This window comes from Sinohyriopsis cumingii, chromosome 3 (assembly GCF_028554795.1).
Source record: "Sinohyriopsis cumingii isolate HCF-2022 chromosome 3, ASM2855479v2, whole genome shotgun sequence".
In the NCBI taxonomy this organism is placed as follows: Eukaryota; Metazoa; Mollusca; class Bivalvia; order Unionida; family Unionidae; genus Sinohyriopsis; species Sinohyriopsis cumingii.
This window is the reverse complement of record NC_142963.1, coordinates 41,056,598-41,078,607: the sequence shown is the minus strand read 5'-3', so window position 1 is coordinate 41,078,607 and position 22,010 is coordinate 41,056,598. Positions and strand designations below refer to the sequence as shown.

Here is a 22,010-nt window from a genome sequence, read left to right as displayed (position 1 = left end):
CCTCTTTGACCGATTCCGCTCCCATCGAGTTTGAAATCAAAGGACAGCCCGAAGATTACATCGATCTGAATAGCAGTTACTTGTACCTGAAAGTCAAAGTTCTAGATAAGACAGGAGGTGATATAGATACTGAAGCAGTAGCTCCCGTCAACAATTTCATGGATTCCTTGTTCAGTGGAGTGGACTTGAATAACAAACTGGTTACTAGCAGCATGGATACTTAGCCTTATCGCGCCTACCTGGAAAATCTCTTGACGTACGGAATAAACGCCAAGAACACTCATCTCAATGCCTGTGCGGTATGGGAAGCTGACGATGCGGGTCAGTTTGAAGAATTGGAAACTGGTACAAAGAAAGAACACAATGAGGGATTTGTAGAACGAAAAAACAAAATCAAAGATGGAAAGAGTTTAGAAATGATTGGTTGTTTGCATTTGGACATGTGGTTGCAAGAAAAGTATTTGCTGAACGGGGTGGATGTCCGCTTGAGACTGAATCGTAGCAGTACCGCTTTCCATTTAATGGCTGATAGTGACGATTACAAAACCAAAAGCCAAGAAGCCAGACTCTACGTACGACGTGTGGAAGTGTTACCTAAAGTGGGAAACGACATCACTCACACGTGGAGCAGAACGACCGCCAAGTATCCGATACAACGCGTGGAAGTGAAAACCTTCACCATTCCCAAGGGTCAGCGATCCATGATCGAAGATCATCTGTTCCAAGGACAGTTACCCAAACGTTTGATCGTTGGTATCGCCGAGAATACAGCCTTCAACGGAGCTGTCGATAAAAATCCTTTCTACTTTCAACACTTTGGCGTGTCCAACATCGAAGTCAGTCGCGATGGCAAGACCTTGTGTACCCGACCTTTCGAACCTGACTTTTCTCCCAATAAGATGAATTACTTGAGGTCGTACTTGTCCTTGTACGAAGCTACCGGACAGTTAGGAACCAACACCAGTCACGGCATATCGTACGAAGATTATGCAGGAGGCTATGCTTTGTGGGCTTTCGATTTCACTACAGACCAAGGCAGCGACGAGGGACATTTCCACCCTATAAAATCCGGTCAGATTCGTGTGGAAATTCAGTTTGCAAACCGAAAGCCTGATGAAACGGTGAAAGTCATCCTGTATGCAGAATTTGACAATACGATAGAAATCAACAGTTTGAGAGAAGTCATTCTAAACTATTAGAAACCATGGAAGACTGTTATCCCTCTTTACCTAGTGGAAAAACTTTAGACATGAAATGTGAGGAGACTGTGGAAGAAGAAGTTATCATGAAGAAGTCTAGATGGCCAGAACAAGAAGCCCATTTAGTCTCCTGTTTTGCCAAACACTTGGTCGAAAAAATTACGGAATTGATCAAGAAAGAGTGTTATGGATGTCAAAACGATCATTCTAGTCAAATTGAACACGATAAATGCCTGATGCTGAGTCAAGAAGAAAAATTGGACGAGTATCTGGACGAAGCTTGGAGTCTCATCTCGGACGAAGTCGTGTTGCATCAGTGGTATAAAGACTTGCGTGAACATTCTTGTCCACCATTAACCACTCAAGAGATCCATCGTATCGAAGCTCTCCTGAATCAGAGTGAGGAGACGAAACGCAGAAACCGTTATTTGTCAGACATTTTCAAGCAAAAAGTCAGGATCGAATTGATCACTTATTATTACCTGTGAAGAAGAAAAAACATGGATACCTGGGAACTTTATTACCTTTTGAACCATAGCTCGTACACGTCTTCTTGGAATCCTGTCGTCTGTGCTAAAGATGAACTCCCTCATCGCAAATCTCAAGACCATGAAGCTTATGTGATCAACACGGACGACAGTCATCTCCCAGGAACCCACTGGGTAGCTTTCTACTTTCCTCAAGAAGGATCTATGGAATATTTCGATTCGTATGGATTGCCGCCTTTGGAAGACGATATCACAAACTTTATGAGAAGAAATGCTCAGACCACCCGATTCAATAATGTGAAATTACAAGGCACAGATTCCTTGGTGTGTGGGCAATATTGTGTGTATTTTCTGCATCACCGCAGTCTGGGCTATTCTTTAAAACATTTAGTAACTCATTTTGATCCTCATTCTTCTTCTAGAAACGATGTGAAAGTAGATCGATGGTTTTGTGACCATGATACTGGTCTTTTGTCTCAAGCTAGGAAACGTAGTGTCCATCAATGGCCTAATGACTTCCAGCAGTGGAAATCACAATTTAATTCACAACGTTGTCAACCCTGTCCAAAATAAAGTGTTAGTTGAAAACAAATGTTTGTGATTTGAAAAAATGTTTGATGTTATATTGTTTGATTATTGTTATAAATGTTAGAGTTGTTTGTTAGTGTTAAGTGATTTTGAATAACAAAAAATGTGTTTTGAAAAAAAATGCCTTTGTGGTTTGTTTGGCTATAGGAATCTTGATTCATGCTCTTTGACTTCTCTCTATCCCTCTCATGACACTCATTGAACGGTCCGACTCGAAAACCGTGTAGGGATGTTTTCCTTCACGTCCGCGTTTTGACTTTTTAAAACCGCGGTAGTCTACAGTCTAACCATCCATTGTCGACTCATCCTCCTACGAAGATGTGCTCCAGACTAGCTAAGCTAAACGAAGCCTACGTGAATTTGCATAGGGTCAGACACAGTCTGATACCGAAGCCTGAAGAGATAGAGAATGTGAGAATGTTAAAAGTCACTGAAGACCTGATAGAAGAGCTCTTCAGAGAAGAAATGAACAGGTAGAAAGAAGAATGGACAGAGAAGTACAGACTTCAGAAACAGCAGAGAGAGCAGCAACAGCAACAACAACAGCAGCAGCAGCAACCTGAGCCTATCGTCAGAGGACGTCGCATTCTTAGAATATAAAAGTTCGCCCTAGCTTCAACTTCGTACACAAAAAACAGCCCTTTCAGGGCTACCCCAATCTCTAGAAAAGAAATAACAATCGATTGCCTATAATAAGTTAAAAAATAGAAGTGCGTGTATAAGCACATGAATTGTTTTTGTTAGTTAAAAAATGTGTGTGTGTGTGTGATTGTAAGCGCTCACGTACGTTTGTGTGAATAGCAGATTATGATAATGTTTTTTTTTGTTGTTTGAAGAGTGGGGATAGTAGATTTGGGTTTGATTTGACAGATTTAAGTATGTGGATAGTATATTATTGGTTTAATGAAATTTTTTTAGAATAGTGATGGGTAGTATAAAAAAAGTGAGTGAGTGTTTCTTTTAGGTCCGCGCGTTGTTTGGTCATGATCTAGGTAATATAAGTTTTGTCTTCCTTCACGTCCGCGCTTTTAGTATAAATAAGAAATTAATCGTCAGTTGGGCTACCCATCGTCGACCTGTTAAAAGCAAGACAATGAATACAATAATTGTAAAGCTTCTAGAACTCCAGATGCACCTGGAATATGCCAGGCGTATAGTGAATGAGCTGGCTGCAGAGGCCATAGTGGAAGAGGGATGGATAAAGAAGGAAGAGGAAGAGAGAAGACAGAGGGAACAGGACGAAAAGAAAATAGGAGAGAGGATGACTTACAATATACCAGAGACAGAGGATTGGGGTGCTGAAGCCAATTATCCTCCCTCTGCGCTCCCAGTCAAAAGAGTCAACTGGAAAGATTGGAGTAGAAGATGTGTGTGTGGTGCCAGGCCTGGCAGGTGCCATCATTAACTAGGTGCCCTGGAGTTCAAAACAAACAGCCCTTTTCAGGGCTACCCAAACCTTTAGAAAAGAAATAGTAATCGATTTGCCAGTGTGAAGTAGTGTATTTATAAACACTCACTCTTTTCCTGTTAAGATTGTATGTGTTCATGTATATGATTATGTGTTTGTAAGCGCTCACGTACGTTTGTGTGAATAGTAGATTATTGGGTTTTGTAATCAATCACGTATGTTTGTGTGGATAGTAGATTTAAGTTTCATTTTAATGCTTTGCGTGTGTGGATAGTAGATTTTGGGTTTGTTTATTTCTGCTTTACGTATGTGAATAGTAGATAATATGAGATCAGAAAAGTAGGGGATGTTTTCCTTCACGTCCGCGCGTTATTTGACATGATCTAGGTAATATAAGATTTGTCTTAGGGGATGTTTTCCTTCACGTCCGCACTTTTCGTATAAGAACCCACAACGTTCGACGTTCGCACCATTCTACAAAGAATAAAAAAGAAGATAGCTTCGAACCACCTTGATAAAACGAAACAATTGCAAGACGTCCTGGACAATTTGGGCATGATGGAGCAAATGTTAGTTAACCTAAACAAGGATCACTATTCTTATAGTCCCCATCGAGTGAAGATGGAGATCAACAATTTAAGAAAACTAAAGGAAATCATCAGTGATCTGTTGAAAGAAATAAAGGAGGAGAAGGAGGATGAAGAGGAAAGGATAAGGATGAGAGCATGGAACGAAAAAATTGAAAAGGAAGAAGAAAATGAGAAGAGGAAGAAAGAAGAGGAGGAGAAGCAGAAAGAAGAGAAAAAGAAGAAAAAGGAGGAAGAAAAGAAAGAAAAGAATAGAAAAAGTGTAGGACAGAAAATAAGAAGCTGGTGGTGAAATAGAAGAAATTAGAAGAAGAAGAAAACCAAAGGCCCTTTACAGGGCTATTCCAGTAGCTCGAAAAGACCTTGACTTTCATTGCCTACCTCTTTTTTATTTTGTTTTGTTTTAAAAAAATAAAAAATAGAGACCCTCCCTGTTTCATTTTTCGCCTGTTCCATTTCCATAGACCCATCAGGTCGGGACCGTATTAAAATAGGGTCCCGACCCTGTTCCATTTCCCCATGACGCTCAACAGGCCCAAGATTTTTTTTTGTTGCCTATGTTAAATTCCCTTGAGGCTCAACAGGTCTACGATTTTTTCTCATGTTAATTTCCCTTGAGGCTATATCACCCCAGGGGTTTCCGTAATGTTAAATTTCCCACTGAGGCTATATCCCCCCAGGGTGTTTTTTAATGCTAATTCCCACTGAGCTTATATCGCCCCACTTCACTACTAATATGGATATAATCACGACTCTTTGTGTCTAGAGTTAGTAATCTCAGGTTAACTAATCTCGTATATCACTAACATAATCTCGAAAGTCAATCTTTGTCGTATTCTTCGGTTGTCGTCCGCATGACCATTTGCAAATACGTTAGGAAAAGAAATAGCAATAACTGACACCCTTTTTAATACACTTAATGCACTATAACATTAATGATCTGTTTACATGTCATTCTCATTGTGCTAGTAAATTCAAAGGTATGGGATCTAATGATCAGAAAAAGATAATAATGGATGATCTACTTGCCTATTCGCTGAAAGATGGATGGATTTTTGCCGGATCTGATCAGCTTTGGATATACGAATAAGTCCATGAGCGGAATAAGTAAAACAACCATGACGGGGTTGAAGGTTGTTAATAACGCCGGAGGGACCTTACCTATATCTAAGCGTACACTTTGAAGAAATAGAGAGGTTGAACTCTGCAAAAGAAAACGTATTTTGCAGACTTTGGGAAGCATTATCTAACACTATTCCAAATATCTCATGTTACAGAGAATCTCAAATCAAACTGCTAGATTTTATACATTATTGTCTATCAGGTAAATGTAATGCACTATTTATATATTACTTTTTATATCTTGAAACTCTTACGCGACTCACAAGAAATAGTACCATGCATACAACAACGCACTTAATATAATTCTTTGTAGAATCACCAAATACACCACTTGCTGGATTAGTCTCTTGACATGAATGAAGACGATTTATTTTGTAGTATTTGAATATGCAAATTTCGTTAGAATATCCTATGTTTATTTAACTTGTGCCATACACTTACTTTATAGACATAAGATTTTACGCGATATAATTGTATTGCCTACCTGTGAATTACTTATCCAATAAACTGCCACGAACCCATATATGGGAAGGATTTTGAGCAATGTTGCAACGTCCTGCTGAAGGATATTATCTGAACTTCTCTCTTCAATTTCGTCCTGTCTTCTCTTGCAGCGTTTATAACAATCAGTGATGACCTTTTTCAAAACACTTTCTGTAAATTTAAAAGAGGTTTTCAACTTTCCATAGATTCGGTCATAACAAAACAGTTTCTTCCAAACATATTCATGATTGATCTACTGCATTTGCGTCACTGATGCTTGTTTCATCCATTAACAATATGGCAACACTGTAAAACGTTTCGCGGTTCTCACAGCTTGTTTAACTATCTAATTTAAAGGGTGCGTATTTGTTGCCGGTGGGTGAATTTGACGGCGAGACACCTTGCATTTTACAAACCAATGACACTCCAAAACCGTATATTTAAAACATCCTTAACTGCTTTATCATTGAAGTCATACATAGGTACAATTCTAATTATCTGTTTCAGTTGCAAAGTGATTACAGTGACCAGATGTAAAAACAATTTACAAACAATAAATATCTATTCTAAATGTTTCCATTATTGTCTTTAATCTGAGCTAACTTTGTTTGACAAAAAAAATATTATTCTAGTACCGTCATCAATAACACTAGACCTGGAGCAATAATCCTCAAAGAAGCTCTCATAATTTTATTTGCCTAGCTTTGCTTGGTACTTCTACGCGATTGTAATAATGCTCGTTACGTACGGTATACAGGTAATTGATATACAAATACTTGGTCTTTTGCTTAGGTTAGTCCAGACTTTGGTTTAGTTGAAACTTAATTAAAATAAAGAACCTTTGGAACAACGTTCATTTACTTTGATGTTCAATTTTAATTCCATAGGCGTGTATGCAAACTCCTAGTATCACTTCTGATTTTGAGATTTTGAGCCTATTTAAGAGTCTCTTGCTCCAAATGTTTCCTGAATACATTCGCTAAACGTCTTGTCAATTCGTGTTGCTTCCTCAATTTTGTTATAGACAGCAACTTACTATCAAATAAATGTAATGTTATGCAGTTTTTATCTAGCAGGCCAAACTGACATCTAAAACGTAAGGTTTTCAACGTTCATCAATCTGTAAGTTCCATTTACTCTTGAGTTAAGTATCTCCTAGATGGTTACAGCTAGTGTATGACAAATTCTCCTCCTCAAACCTCTGTCTGTAAGGTCTTGATTGTTTATCTATCTGTAAGTTTCATTCACTCTTGATATAAGTATCACCTGGGTGGTCACAACCTGTGTTTGACAAATTCTCATCCCTCTCTCTGTCTGTCAGTCTGTTTGTCTGTCTCATTATCTGCTATGTTTGTTCAGCCATATAACTACTCTGTACTTTTAAGGACAAACTTTATGAGTGTTGTCGGAAAGGAGATCTCTGGTAAGATAATACCCGTCAAATCAACTTGCTTTGACACTAATAATGTTCGGTGATAAACATAGCTGGTACCAAACTAACACCAGAAATGTAAATTCGCAATTATTTAACTTCATATTGACCGTCGTCTATTTATTTAATCATCAACGTGAATATATATCCAACTAATGCATAACTTACCAGAGGGCATCCTGTGCTTGTACATTCTCCTTCCACACCCGAATGCGACTAGTCCAACAAGCAGCATCAAAAGGGATAGGAGATAGCCATGCCAAAAACCTTCCTTTGTTCCGGTGTTTTGAATGTAGACAACCACGGTACTTGCCATGATTGACCCCAGGTTCATGATCCAGTATAACCTAAACATATATTTAAATTAAACTGCTTCTGACTATATTCATATGTCTACATAGGAATAGGTATACTGTATACACAAAGTGGAGTAAGCGACAGAAGGCATAGGCAATAAACGTTTTGTCACCCGTAACATATACATTCCACGCACACTATGTGCGTGTGTGCGTATGCGTGTGTGTACGTATGTGTGTGTAACACACGTAGATTATAAATTGTCTTGCACAATTAGCATTTGAGCCCGAAAAAGTAGGCTAAGTTATGCGTATTCATTGTCAATTTCTTAATTGTACATGACATGACATAATTGCAGTTATAAAAGGTGTTAAGTTTCCGCCATTGCAAATACCATCAATAGGTACTGAGGATAGCATCGGCTGTGCAAGTTCAATGTGTAACTCGTAAGTACTGTAGCAACTAAAATAGTTGCACTATAACGCGTTTCAGAGAAAGCAGAATTCTCAAAGCCAATAAAAGATGAAACCTCTGCGTAGATAAATAAATCCATGAGTGCACCTTTAAATATACCGGTCATAACATCAAAACTACTATTACATATGAAAATAATGCATTCTCCAACATTATAGTTCATTTTTATGGCAATGCAGTCTTATGCATATTTAATTTATATTTTGTGCTAGACTTCTCTCCGTGCTTGAGGGTTGTGGATGGTTTGCTAACCTGACATTTAATCATTACCACAGTTTGTAAGCAAGATATTTCCTAGAACTTGAGTTCAATGCCTAAAGATGTTTTCGAAGTCATGGATATTTCTGTTAGGATTATTAGGTTTCCAGAACAATCTGTTGCGTCTTTGGTCAGTGAGAGAATATTTATATACAGGGACATTGTAAGCTAACAATTCATTCCCGGTTTAGGTCAGTCTGTGGGAATTTATTTTGACCAGGATCTGATCTTTACAATATAGTGTAGTATGTATATGTTTATCAGCATTGCAGCTTTCATGTTGACATCACAGTGCGCGACATTTAATCCGGATCGTACTGGCTCACACCTGTAGGTTCATCTCGTCCAAAAGTGTCTACCTATCTTAACATTGACTTTGATGTGGGTATTTCTTGGAGCGTGTAAATAATGACCTTCCAAAGGGATACAGATGAACGAGGATCCAAATAAAGTGAACAATTGCCATTTAAATATACGTGGAATCAAATTCTTAACAATGACACTAATTGCTGAAATAATCGATGTTGAATGCATACATGACCTGTGTGACTTTTACTATAGATGATACAATTATAAATGCTGACTAGGCTGATCTGCTATAACTAATTTTAAAAGCATTCTACCTGAGCTTAGTTATTTATAGGTCATGCGATGAATAGGATATTACATTCATATTTACCTTAAGGATTTGATAAACTTTGAAGTTAGTTTGACTGAAAAGAGAAGTCAGATAAAATACACAATTTGATTTATCATTTGGAGGTTATATTAACGCATTTAGTACATAAAAAATATCATGCAAATTCATGATAAAGCAAGTGCCTATTTTTCACTTGGGTTTGCAACAATGGTGTTCACAAAAGGGTTCATTGGCCGAAATGGAAATAAATTTCTCACCAATGATAGAAAGTTTGAACCGTTCTCAGACCCTTGTGGGCGACTTGCTGTGCTCCAAAGGGGCCAATATTTGCCTGCATCCCACCTGACCCAATGGCTATCACGGCGATGCTAGTAATAAATAATGCTTCTCTCACAGACTGAAAATAAAATACAGCTGTTTTTGCGTATTAAATATTAATAAAGAAAAGTGGTATGGGTCACTCGAGTTCATGAATTAATTTCGTATTCGCTTTTACCGATATTAAGTTTGTTCACACCTTCGACGACTTAGTCGAATTTGGGGTTTGAAGACACAATAGTAAAGACTGACGATCGAAGTACAAATTAGCTACCGTTTGTTTTTATTTGTTTTCCGTTTCAGCCAAACATAATCGTGACAATATCTTACGTTGGTCATTGAAATTATCACTGTCAGGAGAAGGAACATTTTGACATGATGCATAGAAGCCAGATCTCGAGTCCTGAAAAACATTAATGGAGTAGTCAGATTTGAGGGTATGAACACAAGTTAAAGTCTTGCTAGAAACATGAGTCATTGAAGACAATTACGGAAACCGCACTGCCTTGATATGAACCAGTAATGAAATATCTCTGGTATGCTGGTAAACCATTTGTGAATACCGTTCTGGTCAAATATATATATATATATATATATATATATATATATATATATATATATATATATATATATATATATATATATATATATATATATATATATATATATATATATATATTTTACTTCTGTTCGAAAGGATGTCGCTTGTTCTAATGGTATCTCTTCTCATGGGTTATCTGTTTCCAGTTTCATTATTTGAGAACCACAATATTCTATAAGGATAGATATATTATATAACACATACGCTTTATCTTCAAAATGAGGAAAAAAGCTCTGAATATTAAAAGCGATATAAGATGCACGCAGAATGTCCATCCGTGTAACAAAGCTAATATGAGCATATAAATAAATGCCACTAGGAAGTCAAAAGGATTTCATAAGGGAATTTGTATTGTGTGGGATTTACACGAGAGCCAACAAAAGGTAAAACACAAAATATATACGTTAAAACAAGTGATGCACAGTCATGTGAACGCAATAAAGCACACTAGGAAGTCAGAAGGACCCTTTGGAGGACCTCGAATCATGTGGAACTAATGCACGAGGCGTTGTATTAACAATACCAACAAAAATCGTAAATGTCATGTCCAATGGGCCAAAGAGAATTCGTAGCTAGCGCAGTACAAATGTTGAAACTGGTCATAAAGTAAGATCTACTGTACAACGTGGTTTCCCCTGGTGGTGGTCAGTGGTGTATTCCACATATTACTATCTTCTCGTGTAGATTCTATAGACATGAAGGTGTCACTTTGCGGAAAAATTGCTGTAGAGGTTAAATGGACAAGATCACATATAAACATATACAAAACAGTTACATGATATTAAAATATGTCCAGTTAAACCAAATATAATACTTCTATACCTAATGCGCCAATACTAAAACCAGTGGGGAAAAAAATGGATTTATTTTATGTGTCTTCCATCAACAAAGTAATTAGAAAACATGAAGAAACGTGAATTAAACATAATCAGTACGACAAGAGTTCGAATTAATTTGTTAAATCTTGTAAATGAATACATGGTTAACTGATGCATAGTCAAGATTTGTATCAAATGTTTAATGACATTGAACCACTACCTAAGATCATCATTTGAAGATGTCCCCATTTCATTCTATAAAACGCCCTCCACGCATAACAATTAGACTTTAGGAAAAGACAAATTAAAAAGAAATAAGAATACAAACTTTAGCACTGAAAAATGTGTCTTTTCATAATGATTATAAGCAAAAAGGATGATGTAATTAAGAGTTTATCAAAACTTTTACGTAACAAATTTGGAGGGTGAGTAAGCATATAACAGGGTATAATATTTACAGCTCATATAAATAGTCATCAAATGCTCAAGATCGTACATAAACTTTCCTGGACGGTCAAAAGCAAACAAACTTGTATCAATGTATAACAAATACAGTGTTTCTTCTATTTCGTTCCGCATACAGTTGTAGAAGATGATACATTTAATTTGCAACTGGATGTTGAAGACGGCATTAATTAGCATTTGGAGTGGCAACTGATTTTGATGTATGTATACATCTTTTAGGTGTACTGCTCTATTTGTTATTAAATAAGTCTATTTGGCTCGCAATTTAAACTTAAAATATAATACTGTGTTTATCAAGTCTTCCGCTTATTCTACATGGTTACTTGCAACTTAGATCATAATATTGTCAACGTCGTAAACAAGTTATTTGCATGATGACTTATTCAACAGAAATGTTAGTGCAAGTTCTGTTTTATATACTAGATACATGAATATCAATGTTTTTTCTTAATACAGGGAAGAGAAAGGTACAACTAAATTCAACAAAGGCTGCCACTAAAAATCTTACTATAATGCATATCTCAAACAATTAGAAAAGGAAACACAATGTACCACAAAAATACAAAACAAAATGAGGAATTAGCACAGATAACATATAAATGAATACTACATAGAGAGCACAATTTTCAAAATAATAGATTCCTCCAGGCAGCAAGGATTTGCATTTTGTATGCGCTAAGAGACAACATCAAATCACACACAGCATAATAGTACTTGATATCTGACATAGATGTTTCCATTGGTCAAATGCTAGATATATGATAGCCATTAAAACATACAAAATATGGATAAAATATCATTTATAAAGTGATACAATTGCAAAATTGAATAGTTAAATCATTTTAGATTGCTAACTTAGTTACAGCGAAGATTTTCGACATCATTTGTTAGTATATTTTAATTATTGGCTTATAGCTTAGTACACAGACACTCCTAAAACGAGACTTGCCATAGGTATGTTGGTATGAGGTAAAAACACATAATAACAAAGCAACCAGTATATATTTATTTAGCATACCATTTTTATCTTAATTACTTTTCCCGTTAATAAACTGATATGTTTCAGAGTTATTAAGCTAACATTTAATACATATATAATTATTTAGTACTCAGTGAAGGTGAAAGCAAGTCAATTTTAATGACAAAATTAGTATAGCATTTAATTTGGTATGAAGACATGTCATAAAGTTTACAATTCATGATGTAAAATGTGTACATTATCGACTTAAATATCAGCTAACTGGTGATGACACATTATAAATTACATCTGACAATAATTTACAAATTTTAAGACCACTGTCATTGAGAAAGATTGTATGTTCTTTTAATGTTTGCATCATCCATGTTTGACAGATCTTCTTCAGTCACAATGTCAAGCCATATTTCTTTCTTTGTTCTATGTGAATAGCTACAACCAATTCAAATTTCGTAGACGATTGATTATGTACTTTTGCACTCTAATTCATACTGATTTTCAAGTTATCTAATGAGATTATCTGCGATATTTAAATTAAAGTTTTTTCTCAAAGTTCACGATCTGAACAAACATGACCCATAAGAAGATAATTACATGAACAAATTGAAATACAACTGTAATGCAAAACAACTTTAAAATCTACAAAATAGCCTATTGGGTAAAAATAGATGGTGAGGAAATTGAACAGTTCTATCACCAACTAGTTTTATAGTGCTCAGACAAACCTGGAGAAAGCTAGTTAATGACATTTGGTTGGACACAAATAGGCACACTAATGGTGCCTATAAATGAAAAAAGAAACTATATATTAGTTGCAATCCACTGTTATAAAAGGACAGCCAATGCAACTTCATGAGGAAACATAATGGAGATAATGGAAAAAGAGCTCGCTGGCAAACGGGTACGAAAAGACAACAAAATGAACAGAGAGTTATCATTACATATTCAATGTCGGGAAAGTAAATTCCAGTAAAATAGATACTCAGCATACAAGAGAAAAGATAATTTGGGGACTATACACCTTCTGAAGAAGTTGCATATCCCAAAAGAGAATAAAGAAATGTTGAAATGAAACCCCTTGATCTAAACAATGAGGTTTATTGCATGAACACCATTAAACTGTTGAGAGATACAATCACAATTAGATGGGCATATAACAGAGATGGAGCGGAGCATTAGAGAAAATACTGAAAAGCTATCTGAAATGTTAAGAGCAAAGTCACATTAAAGATTACGGCTGAAACCACAGTTCAAAGAAAAGAGTATGACAGGTATTGGGGATTTGTTGCTATATCAGGGGACAATGATGAGTTATTCATTGACAAAATTTAAAGGAGCGTAACACATATTGGCAATTATTTAACTCAGACAACATTCATAACCAATGTTCTCTTGTGGTATTCCGGGTATAATAAACAGGTTGATTGAGACTTCTGGTCTTTCTCTTTCTTTCCTGCTCAAAATGTTATTGTACTTAACTTGGCATGGGAGTGTCTGTTTCTTGCATCATTGATTAAAATGTGAGACAAAGAATCAAGCTGAATAAGAAATTAGTACACTATCTCAAAGGATAAACTTGGTATCCCCTGGAACCATTGGTAACAATATAAACAACTAATTGTTTATTATTATCTTGATACACCTAAATTAGAATATATCATTTGAAAATCCGAGTATCGGATCACATTAGCAGATCTGACACTAGAAGTTTCTTCGTATTAATTATATTTCCTACATAATCTCTACTCGTTTCGTCTTGACTTCGTCAACATTTTATTGTACTGTCGCATACTGTTTATCAGAATTTAGAATAGTGTTAGTTATTACATTTATTTTGATGGTAGGATTTAATGCAAGTTCATACAAGTTTGGATGAAACTGCTTTTATATATAATAATACTGCCCTTTATCAAAACCATGTCACTCAAATACAGAAAGGTACATACACCATCAATAGCTTAGTCAATTTTCATCTTTAAATCTGATACGCATATATCAAGTACAGAATTGCATATATTGTTTCAACAAAAAATATTGTTGAATAGAAGCACTATGCATGTCTATTTTGAATTATCGTTGATGGACAGTTTAGATCTTCAAGTTGCACTTTAAGTCTTGCTGAATACAGATTTTTGTTTTTCCTTTTATCAAATACGTAATTTGTTCATTCTTCAAACCTCACTGTTTTAAACATCTCGCTGAACTAGTAACTTAATTCTCTTATAATAGTTTTATTCCGAAACACAAATAGATTTCACTACACTGTACAGTCGTCCATACTTATAAACAAATAGACATTATCTCTATTTGTAGAATTTTATAATTATATATTTTTCACAAATTTCTATTTATTTCTTTTTGTTTGCTCCGCAGCGTTCAACTTTTCACCGGACTTGTCCTTTTGCTCTGCTTAAAAAAAGTACGCTTATCACCTTGGTCTGACTGGTATAGTAATTTCATAATGCCTTCAATAATAGCATTGTTACGCTAACATTTAACTACTTCAAAATCAATATTTATTATGTATCTATTTGATCTGGCACCAGTTTTATTTCAATCATTACATAATCCGTAGGTTTTGTGAGTATTAGCAGTACTTAGTCTATTGATTTACATGCTTCCTCACAATTGATTAATGGTGTTATTTGCGTAATATTAAAATCAAAGATTCCATGACATGAAAAACATTATATTACACACACACACACACAGATATATATATATATATATATATATATATATATATATATATATATATATATATATATATATATATATATATATATATATATATATATATGTATGTATATATATGTATATATATATATATATATATATATATATATATATATATATATATATATATATATATATATATATATATATATATATATACATCTCGTATAACAAATGTTTTTAATTTATTATTTTTCGTTGTACGATTTCTTAGAATCTGTCATAATACTATATTGTTCTTCGGGCATACTAATTTGCTAGGCAAAACAAGATTTTGAGAAATGTTGCTGGTTTTCTTTAGTGAGTCATTAAATTATTCCAAGAATTTTCCATTTGGTCACACGTATTTAAAATGTATATGAAAATTTGCATTAACCTCGCCACTCCCGCTCCCCCCCCCCCGTCTCTATCTCTCTCTCTCTCCTTACCTCTCTGTCGTTTCCAAACCAGTCACCAGAGGAGGAGAACAGAATACTTTTTCCTTTAAAGTAAGAAGATACATTAAAATGTGATTCTAAGATCCCATTCAATTGTACCTATTTACTTACGTATGCTAAAGTAGATACATATTAATCTTTACAGAGGTTATTAAATTAAGTCTGCCTGCCAAGTAGCTTCTCGTGGGTCGGTGGTTCTTCCCTGGGTTTTCCAGGGTTCTTCCTCCACCAGTTATACTGGCCGCCATGTACAGCCTATGTTATGCTGAAAAATGGCGTTAACCCTAGAACAACAACAACAACAAATTAAGTCTGATTTTCACACACATACATATTTGCTTCAGATGCAAACTCCAACTTGAGAACGTACGGCTTGAATAAATATTTAAATAGTTATTCAGATGGAATATAAATGTAGGGGTTAGTAACCACACTATACTTTAGGAGCAAATAGTCAAAGTAGTGATCAAAACAAGGTTCCAAAATCAAGTAAAACTTCCTGCTCAGAGGTCTATTTTTGAGTCAGGTATCAAGTACTAAGTTTTAAAAGAAGTCATTTTAAATTGATTTAATTGATATCAGCGAAGACATGCATTTATTTCGCCTAAAACATTATTACTAGGTTACTCGTTGATATAACTAAAATCATAGTCACCTATGAAGAATATAAATCCAGATCCAAGAATAGTATTATACCGTCCGCACAAGGAGTCAGCAATGTAGCCTCCGATCAAGGGAGTAATCATAAAAGCTGTTCCTGAAAGTTAAATTTAAGTGCTTTGCATATATGAAAAGCGTTTGAGATGTCAATTTCATTAGTAGACAAAGACACAAATATGTTTTCTTCTTTCTTTTTGCATTTATTAAGTAATGAATAGTTAACCAAGGTACTGGTTTATAGTCTGAATGAAGAAATATAAGTGTCTTGCTTCTGACTTTATGCTAAATTGGAATAGTATAAACACCTTCTGATTTCTTTGTAGAAATGCACGTGTCTTGATTGCGAAATTCTGCGGAAAGGGGCAGATATCAAATGTATAGTATAGATTTATTTAAATCGTTGGATTTATGACGTTAATATTTTAATTATTTAAGTTCAGTGACTGACTTGTTTTATAGCAAAAGTACATGTAAAATACATACTACACTTCATTCATTAATCAAGGCCTATTGGCAAGGTTAAGTCAACAACTATTTCGGTCCAGTACGTTACGCGTTATTTTCAATGGAGGTCACAAAAACATCACATGATATTAGGACTGCATTTGTTCTGAGGAGATATCATACATGCCATAGTTATTGATTCGCCTAATAATTTGAAATGATGAGAACATGACCATTAAATGTTCCAGATCCTTTTTAGGGGCTCAGATTTTGTTGATCTTTTACGTACACAAAAACTATAAAACAGAATAAAAGCACCATATTAGGATTATTCATTTATATGTAGCTTTTCCACGAGTCGCGAGGGGAAATCGTGATTTATTCATAATATCTTTGTTGGACATGAAGAATGGAAAGTATTTCTTCTGAAAGAGACACTTGCTTAAGGATTGTGCAATTGTGTAAGGGTTTGAACATTTAAATAATTCTTTTGGATGATGAAACACTTTCAAGGACTCTAGTGATATTCTAATCTCACGGGATTACCATCAAATAAAATAGTTTGGATTTAGAACTGTGAATCTTCAGTGGTGCTAGTACGTTAGCAAATAAACACATTATAACTTTTATTCCGAATATCTTTCCTATTAATGTAAAATTGATACTACAATTTTGGATACAATTTTATGAATAAATACATTGAATGTTATTTTCAATTCTGTCTGTTTGCATGATTTTATATTTAGAAAATAAATTTAAATTTTAGAAAATTGAATGCTTGTTGGGTTTCACCACGCCTTTTTATTTATTTTAGGCCACTACAAGCATAAAGAAGCACATTAATTGCAACATATATAGCATACAGTTAGTACATCACTGAAAAACTCATGACTACCCATGGCTTTGTTTAGGATTCGATGCCTTAGCTGCCATCTACTCAATGTCTCAGAACAATTTAGCAAATTTGATGCTTTGACACAGTGTCAGAAGGAGTTGTCCGATCGCAGCATATCAGCAAAAGTACAAATATACTGACAAGAGAAATTTCAACAAATCAATAACTGGCTCAAAATCGGTCGGAGAGTGATGTCTGCTATACCTGAGAAAATCCAAACTGTTATAGATGCATTGAAATCCGTGAAGTTGAATTTGGACACGCAGAAAAGCACCAGGTTGCTGAGGACACTATAAAAGGCCATCCGCTCGCAAAATGCCATAAAGAAGATTAAAACCAAAGAAACTTTATATGGTTGGTTATGAGCCTCCAATTGCTCGCTGCCTTGGATTGTGGACTCACTTCCTCTCATCGTCCCTCCATAGTCTGTTACGGACGGCAGTGAAGTACCGACTGGGCCTCCCGACAAGAGTGGGGTACTTGCTGTGGGTTTTACCATGGTTGCCACTTCTGTCGCTTTCTACTTCCTGCAAATAATTCCTATATAACGGATATTACACATAGATACATGCTCTTATCAGCTACATAGCGGATATTACTGTATAGTTACATTATGTTGACAAACATAAATCGGTAGAACATTTTGTTTTATAGGGGTCATAAATTTTGTAGTATCTTATAATTTTAGCAGATAGTGCATCGTTGAGTTTCAATGAATATATAGACTGTGGACTAGTTTTTAATACATGTTGGAGTTGGTTGTACTAAACTCTATTTTTTATTCTTAACTAAATAGACAATGACATCAAATTTGATGATGCCCCGTATCTTTCATACAATTAGTAGCATACGAAACATACAGCGTGCATATTTTACATACAATTTATTTATCTCATAAAACATATACATACTTTTCTTTCCAACGGTCTGATATGTCCCTTCACAACCCTGCCCAATGTGTCCTCTAAATATTTAGCTTTACAAACTAATATTGCAATGCACAGTCTTTTCTGAAAATTAATAATTTCTTTTTTATTAGCTTCTGGCTTCATTCATATTGATTAAATTAATAAAAGATCCACTTATGTTTTAAACATAAAAAGTGGTTTAATTTAAGAAATTAGAACACTATAAACATCTACGGTCATGCCTTTCAAACATTAAGCGCATGGCGATTCAATCACGGGCGAAATGAAGAATCAGTAAAGGTAATTCGAAAAAAGTGTTAAACATTTATATTTACATTTGATTTAAGTCTTTATTATTTTTTACTTAGCATTATTAACAATGATATGATTCTTGTACCCCCAATCTCTCACTTTCTCTCTAGGTGGTTGGTTTGTCTGTCAGTTTAGCAACCATATGTCCAGAGATTTCATCCCTTCACAGGCAACATTAGGAAAAAGACTTTATTTCGATTTTCGTCCTTAGAAAGCGATGGTCCATAAAGTAGTCCGATAAATAAGTCCCAAACTTGTACTAATACTGGTTGATATTTAAGGGGTTAATCTCGTCTATTCTTTAAAACGTGCATTTTAATTTTGACAGACAAACTCTACGTATGGTTTGAAAATCGTCATCTTGTATCGGTGACGGGGAGCCACTCAGAATAGACGATTCCCATTGTCGAAATAAAAAGCAAACGATCTATGGTTTTGATTTGGATCAATGGATTTAATACGGTGACAGAGACAAGTAAAAGTTGTTTTGCTCCACGTTTTGTTTTGAGGTGGAAGGAAATTTCTTTTTGTCATCTCAACGCATGCGCCGCAACATGACACATCTTAAATATGACCAAACTCAAATATTAATGCATTCATTCAACAATATTTCATGTGTCCACTATGTTTACCGTACCTAAGGAGTTAATTCGTATGGATATGTCAGTCAGTGCTAAACGGTCTGTTTTAATTTCAACCAGTACATGCTTTAATATATAATGTAGCGAAACGTCCTGGTAGCGGTTTAGTACGTCTTGTAGCTAGGCCCATCAGTACGAAACGGCGTGTTAAGGGACATTTAAGTTCAATCCCTTGCTAGCTTTAGTACGTAAATATGTTGAAATTAATGTTTATCTGTATTATTGTGAAAGAATATTCAAGTAATGAAGCGATTCAAAACGATTTTGCTATTGCGTGTGCACTATGCTCGCAATATGTGATTAAAATAGCCAATCAGTCAGGATAAAGGTAAACATGAAGTGGTTTGTGAACATTATGGCTATCTACTGTCTCTGCCCATAAGGTAGCGAAATGTCAATGTACTAAATTATTGGAAAAATAATCGTACTCCAGAACGTTGTCAACTTCAATCATTACCAAATTTTGTATGTTTGTTTATTTGTGTATGTCTATGATTACAACTAAAACTTAAAACATCTTGCCCCATCTCTTATGTGTGATTATATAGTATGTTTCTATGAGGGTATAGTTTGCCTATAACACACCTGCCTTAGTCTGATAATATATTTACATGTATTTAAACATAGCGTGTGCCTCTCCTATAATTTTCGTTGGATTGTAGAGAAGTGTGTTGGATTGTAATCAAAAGTGGGTTCGCGAAAATCTGGTGTGTGTTGATTTTATATCAAAAGGCGAGTCCTGGATAGTCTGGTGAGCACTGGATTGTATTTCAAAAGGAGAGTGATGGATAGTAGAGTAACGAGTTGGTCTGTAACGAAAAACCATGCACTGGGTAGTTAAGTGCGTGTCAACAAAATTTCAATATAATATTTTGCAAATATGGCCCAAATGTCCCCGCATGTTGATCCTATGAATATTTTTATAATGGCATTTCTTACGACACAATGTAAAACCCACCTGAGGTGAATACCATATAAACGTGTATCAAGATCCCCTCCATGTCAAACCTGTGGGCATTTCTAAGAAAACCACTCCCGTTCGAGGAGAGAGTAAGATGTAAACATACTGGTGCCTATATAAATGTCACTAGCTAAAGCGCCGGATATTACTACTGGCGAGAGAAGATTAAGAAAGTACAATTGCGCCACGCAAGTTGGTCTAGGCAAGTACGCTTGTAGGCTTACCATGCAAGTCAGTCTCTAAGACTAAACGTATATGCTACGATGATATGCCATTACCACTTATCCCACACAACTCTGCCTTATTGTAATCACATGTTCAATATATTTGGTACATCGTTTTTTTCCAAACACAATTAACGAAATTTCCAACGACAGTTGGTTGCATGTTTAAAGAAAAGGTTATATACAGCGTTTAAAATCTTACCTTACTAACAGTTGAGCAGGCCTACTTAAAGAAAATAAAATACTTAGCTGTTTGCTGTTTGCAACTTGTGTGTCTCTAGTTTCAAACCCGAGCAAAACGAATGATACGGAAGTCAAGTATATTGATTTAAGTCAACATGGGGGCATGTACCTGTCAATATAAAATTTGTTATCTCTTCTCCAGTAGGTCATATGCCCGTGTATAAGAGTTTGCATTGTTACTGTTTATCGTTTCATTACCTGGAATGTTCAATAGATGTTATAACACATATTCCTGACCTATTCAGCTTCAATGTGTTATCTCTACGAAACCTAGTGTTATCGACATAGTTCATGTAACAATATACATGGCTTGAGTGATGTGTTGCAGGCGTACGAAGTTTGTTAAACTGATGCAGCATTTGATATAATCTACATGCTCATGTAAACTGCCATGTGACAGTTCGGTGTAGAAACATCGGGATGACTCATACTTGATTATTTACACCTAAAGTGTACGGAAATTGTCACCAATACTAGTAATTAATTACCTTGAATGGTGGCTATTGGAATGCACAATTCATCACAGGTGAGACAGGGATGGAGCTCTGATTGTAAAGAAAGGGCTAAAAGTTATAATAATAGTGATATCGAATTTCTTTCATTTAAGGATCATGCAACATTTAGGAGAGAGTGTGTGAAATAATGACTTAAGCAGCAGAGAGGATGAACAGTCTCTAATTGATTCTCTCTCCGTTTCGCAAAATAAGCCTTCCTCGAAAATCGCAATAAAAAAAAAATCGCGATTGAACCAGTACCTGGTATGAGACGAAACTCTAATTGACTTAGCCAATCTATCGCTGATATTATTTTCTGATCGCAAAAAATCTCAGGAAAATACGCGATCGTGTCGGTGTCAAGTTGAGACTGTTCACCCTCTCTGCTACTATTAATTAAAAATTCTACCAAGACCGACTCGATATCGTGACCGCGGATCATGCAAATTTATCGTGATAGAACCATGCGGGGATAACTGAGCCTGACTAAATAAATTTCTAAACTTAATTATGTCCATATCTCGGATACACCAAGTCTGATGAATATTTCTCGGCGTGTGTGTATCAACTCCGTTAAACACAGCAAGAAAATTACAACTGTCCCTGATCAGTTTCGGAATTTGGGTATACCGCTGGGTTACATAAATCACATCCGTGTTTTTATGTCTTCCGCGCGAGAATATTCTAGCAGGGTTTGTCTGTCTATCCAACATCACATCATCGTACACAACTAAATTGTTAATAAACCCATCAATATCATCAATACTTGGCGCTTCATCGATATCAGTAATAAATTCAATAACATCCTCATCGTTTATTGTCTTTGCGTTTTCATTAAAGTCTTTAAGTACATCATAGCACCGCTGGTCATCAACCGACGGAGCTACCAAATACAACTTAT

At 35.3% G+C, this 22,010-nt stretch overlaps 1 protein-coding gene across 4 annotated transcripts in view; it reads right to left on the bottom strand.

Annotated features, from left to right (window-relative positions):
• The window catches only part of LOC149802748 (solute carrier family 15 member 4-like), a 43,027-nt gene extending 22,336 nt beyond the window's left edge, over positions 1 to 20,691 (bottom strand). Inside the window, exons 1-8 of one of the 4 annotated variants that reach the window (XM_089952163.1) lie at positions 20,575 to 20,691; positions 17,531 to 17,866; positions 15,983 to 16,084; positions 15,319 to 15,371; positions 9,234 to 9,373; positions 7,476 to 7,654; positions 5,877 to 6,046; positions 5,300 to 5,474 (exon numbers count right to left, since the gene is read on the bottom strand). In XM_089952163.1, the coding sequence (XP_089808289.1) occupies positions 5,300 to 5,474; positions 5,877 to 6,046; positions 7,476 to 7,654; positions 9,234 to 9,373; positions 15,319 to 15,371; positions 15,983 to 16,084; positions 17,531 to 17,825 (1,114 nt within the window). In that variant the 5' untranslated portion in view covers positions 17,826 to 17,866; positions 20,575 to 20,691. Of the gene's footprint in view, positions 1 to 5,299; positions 5,475 to 5,876; positions 6,047 to 7,475; positions 7,655 to 9,233; positions 9,374 to 15,318; positions 15,372 to 15,982; positions 16,085 to 17,530; positions 18,200 to 18,237 lie in introns of those variants that run through there. The other 3 variants (XM_089952167.1, XM_089952165.1, XM_089952166.1) reach the window with 3 other exon arrangements.
• Positions 20,692 to 22,010: the final 1,319 nt, after the last annotated feature.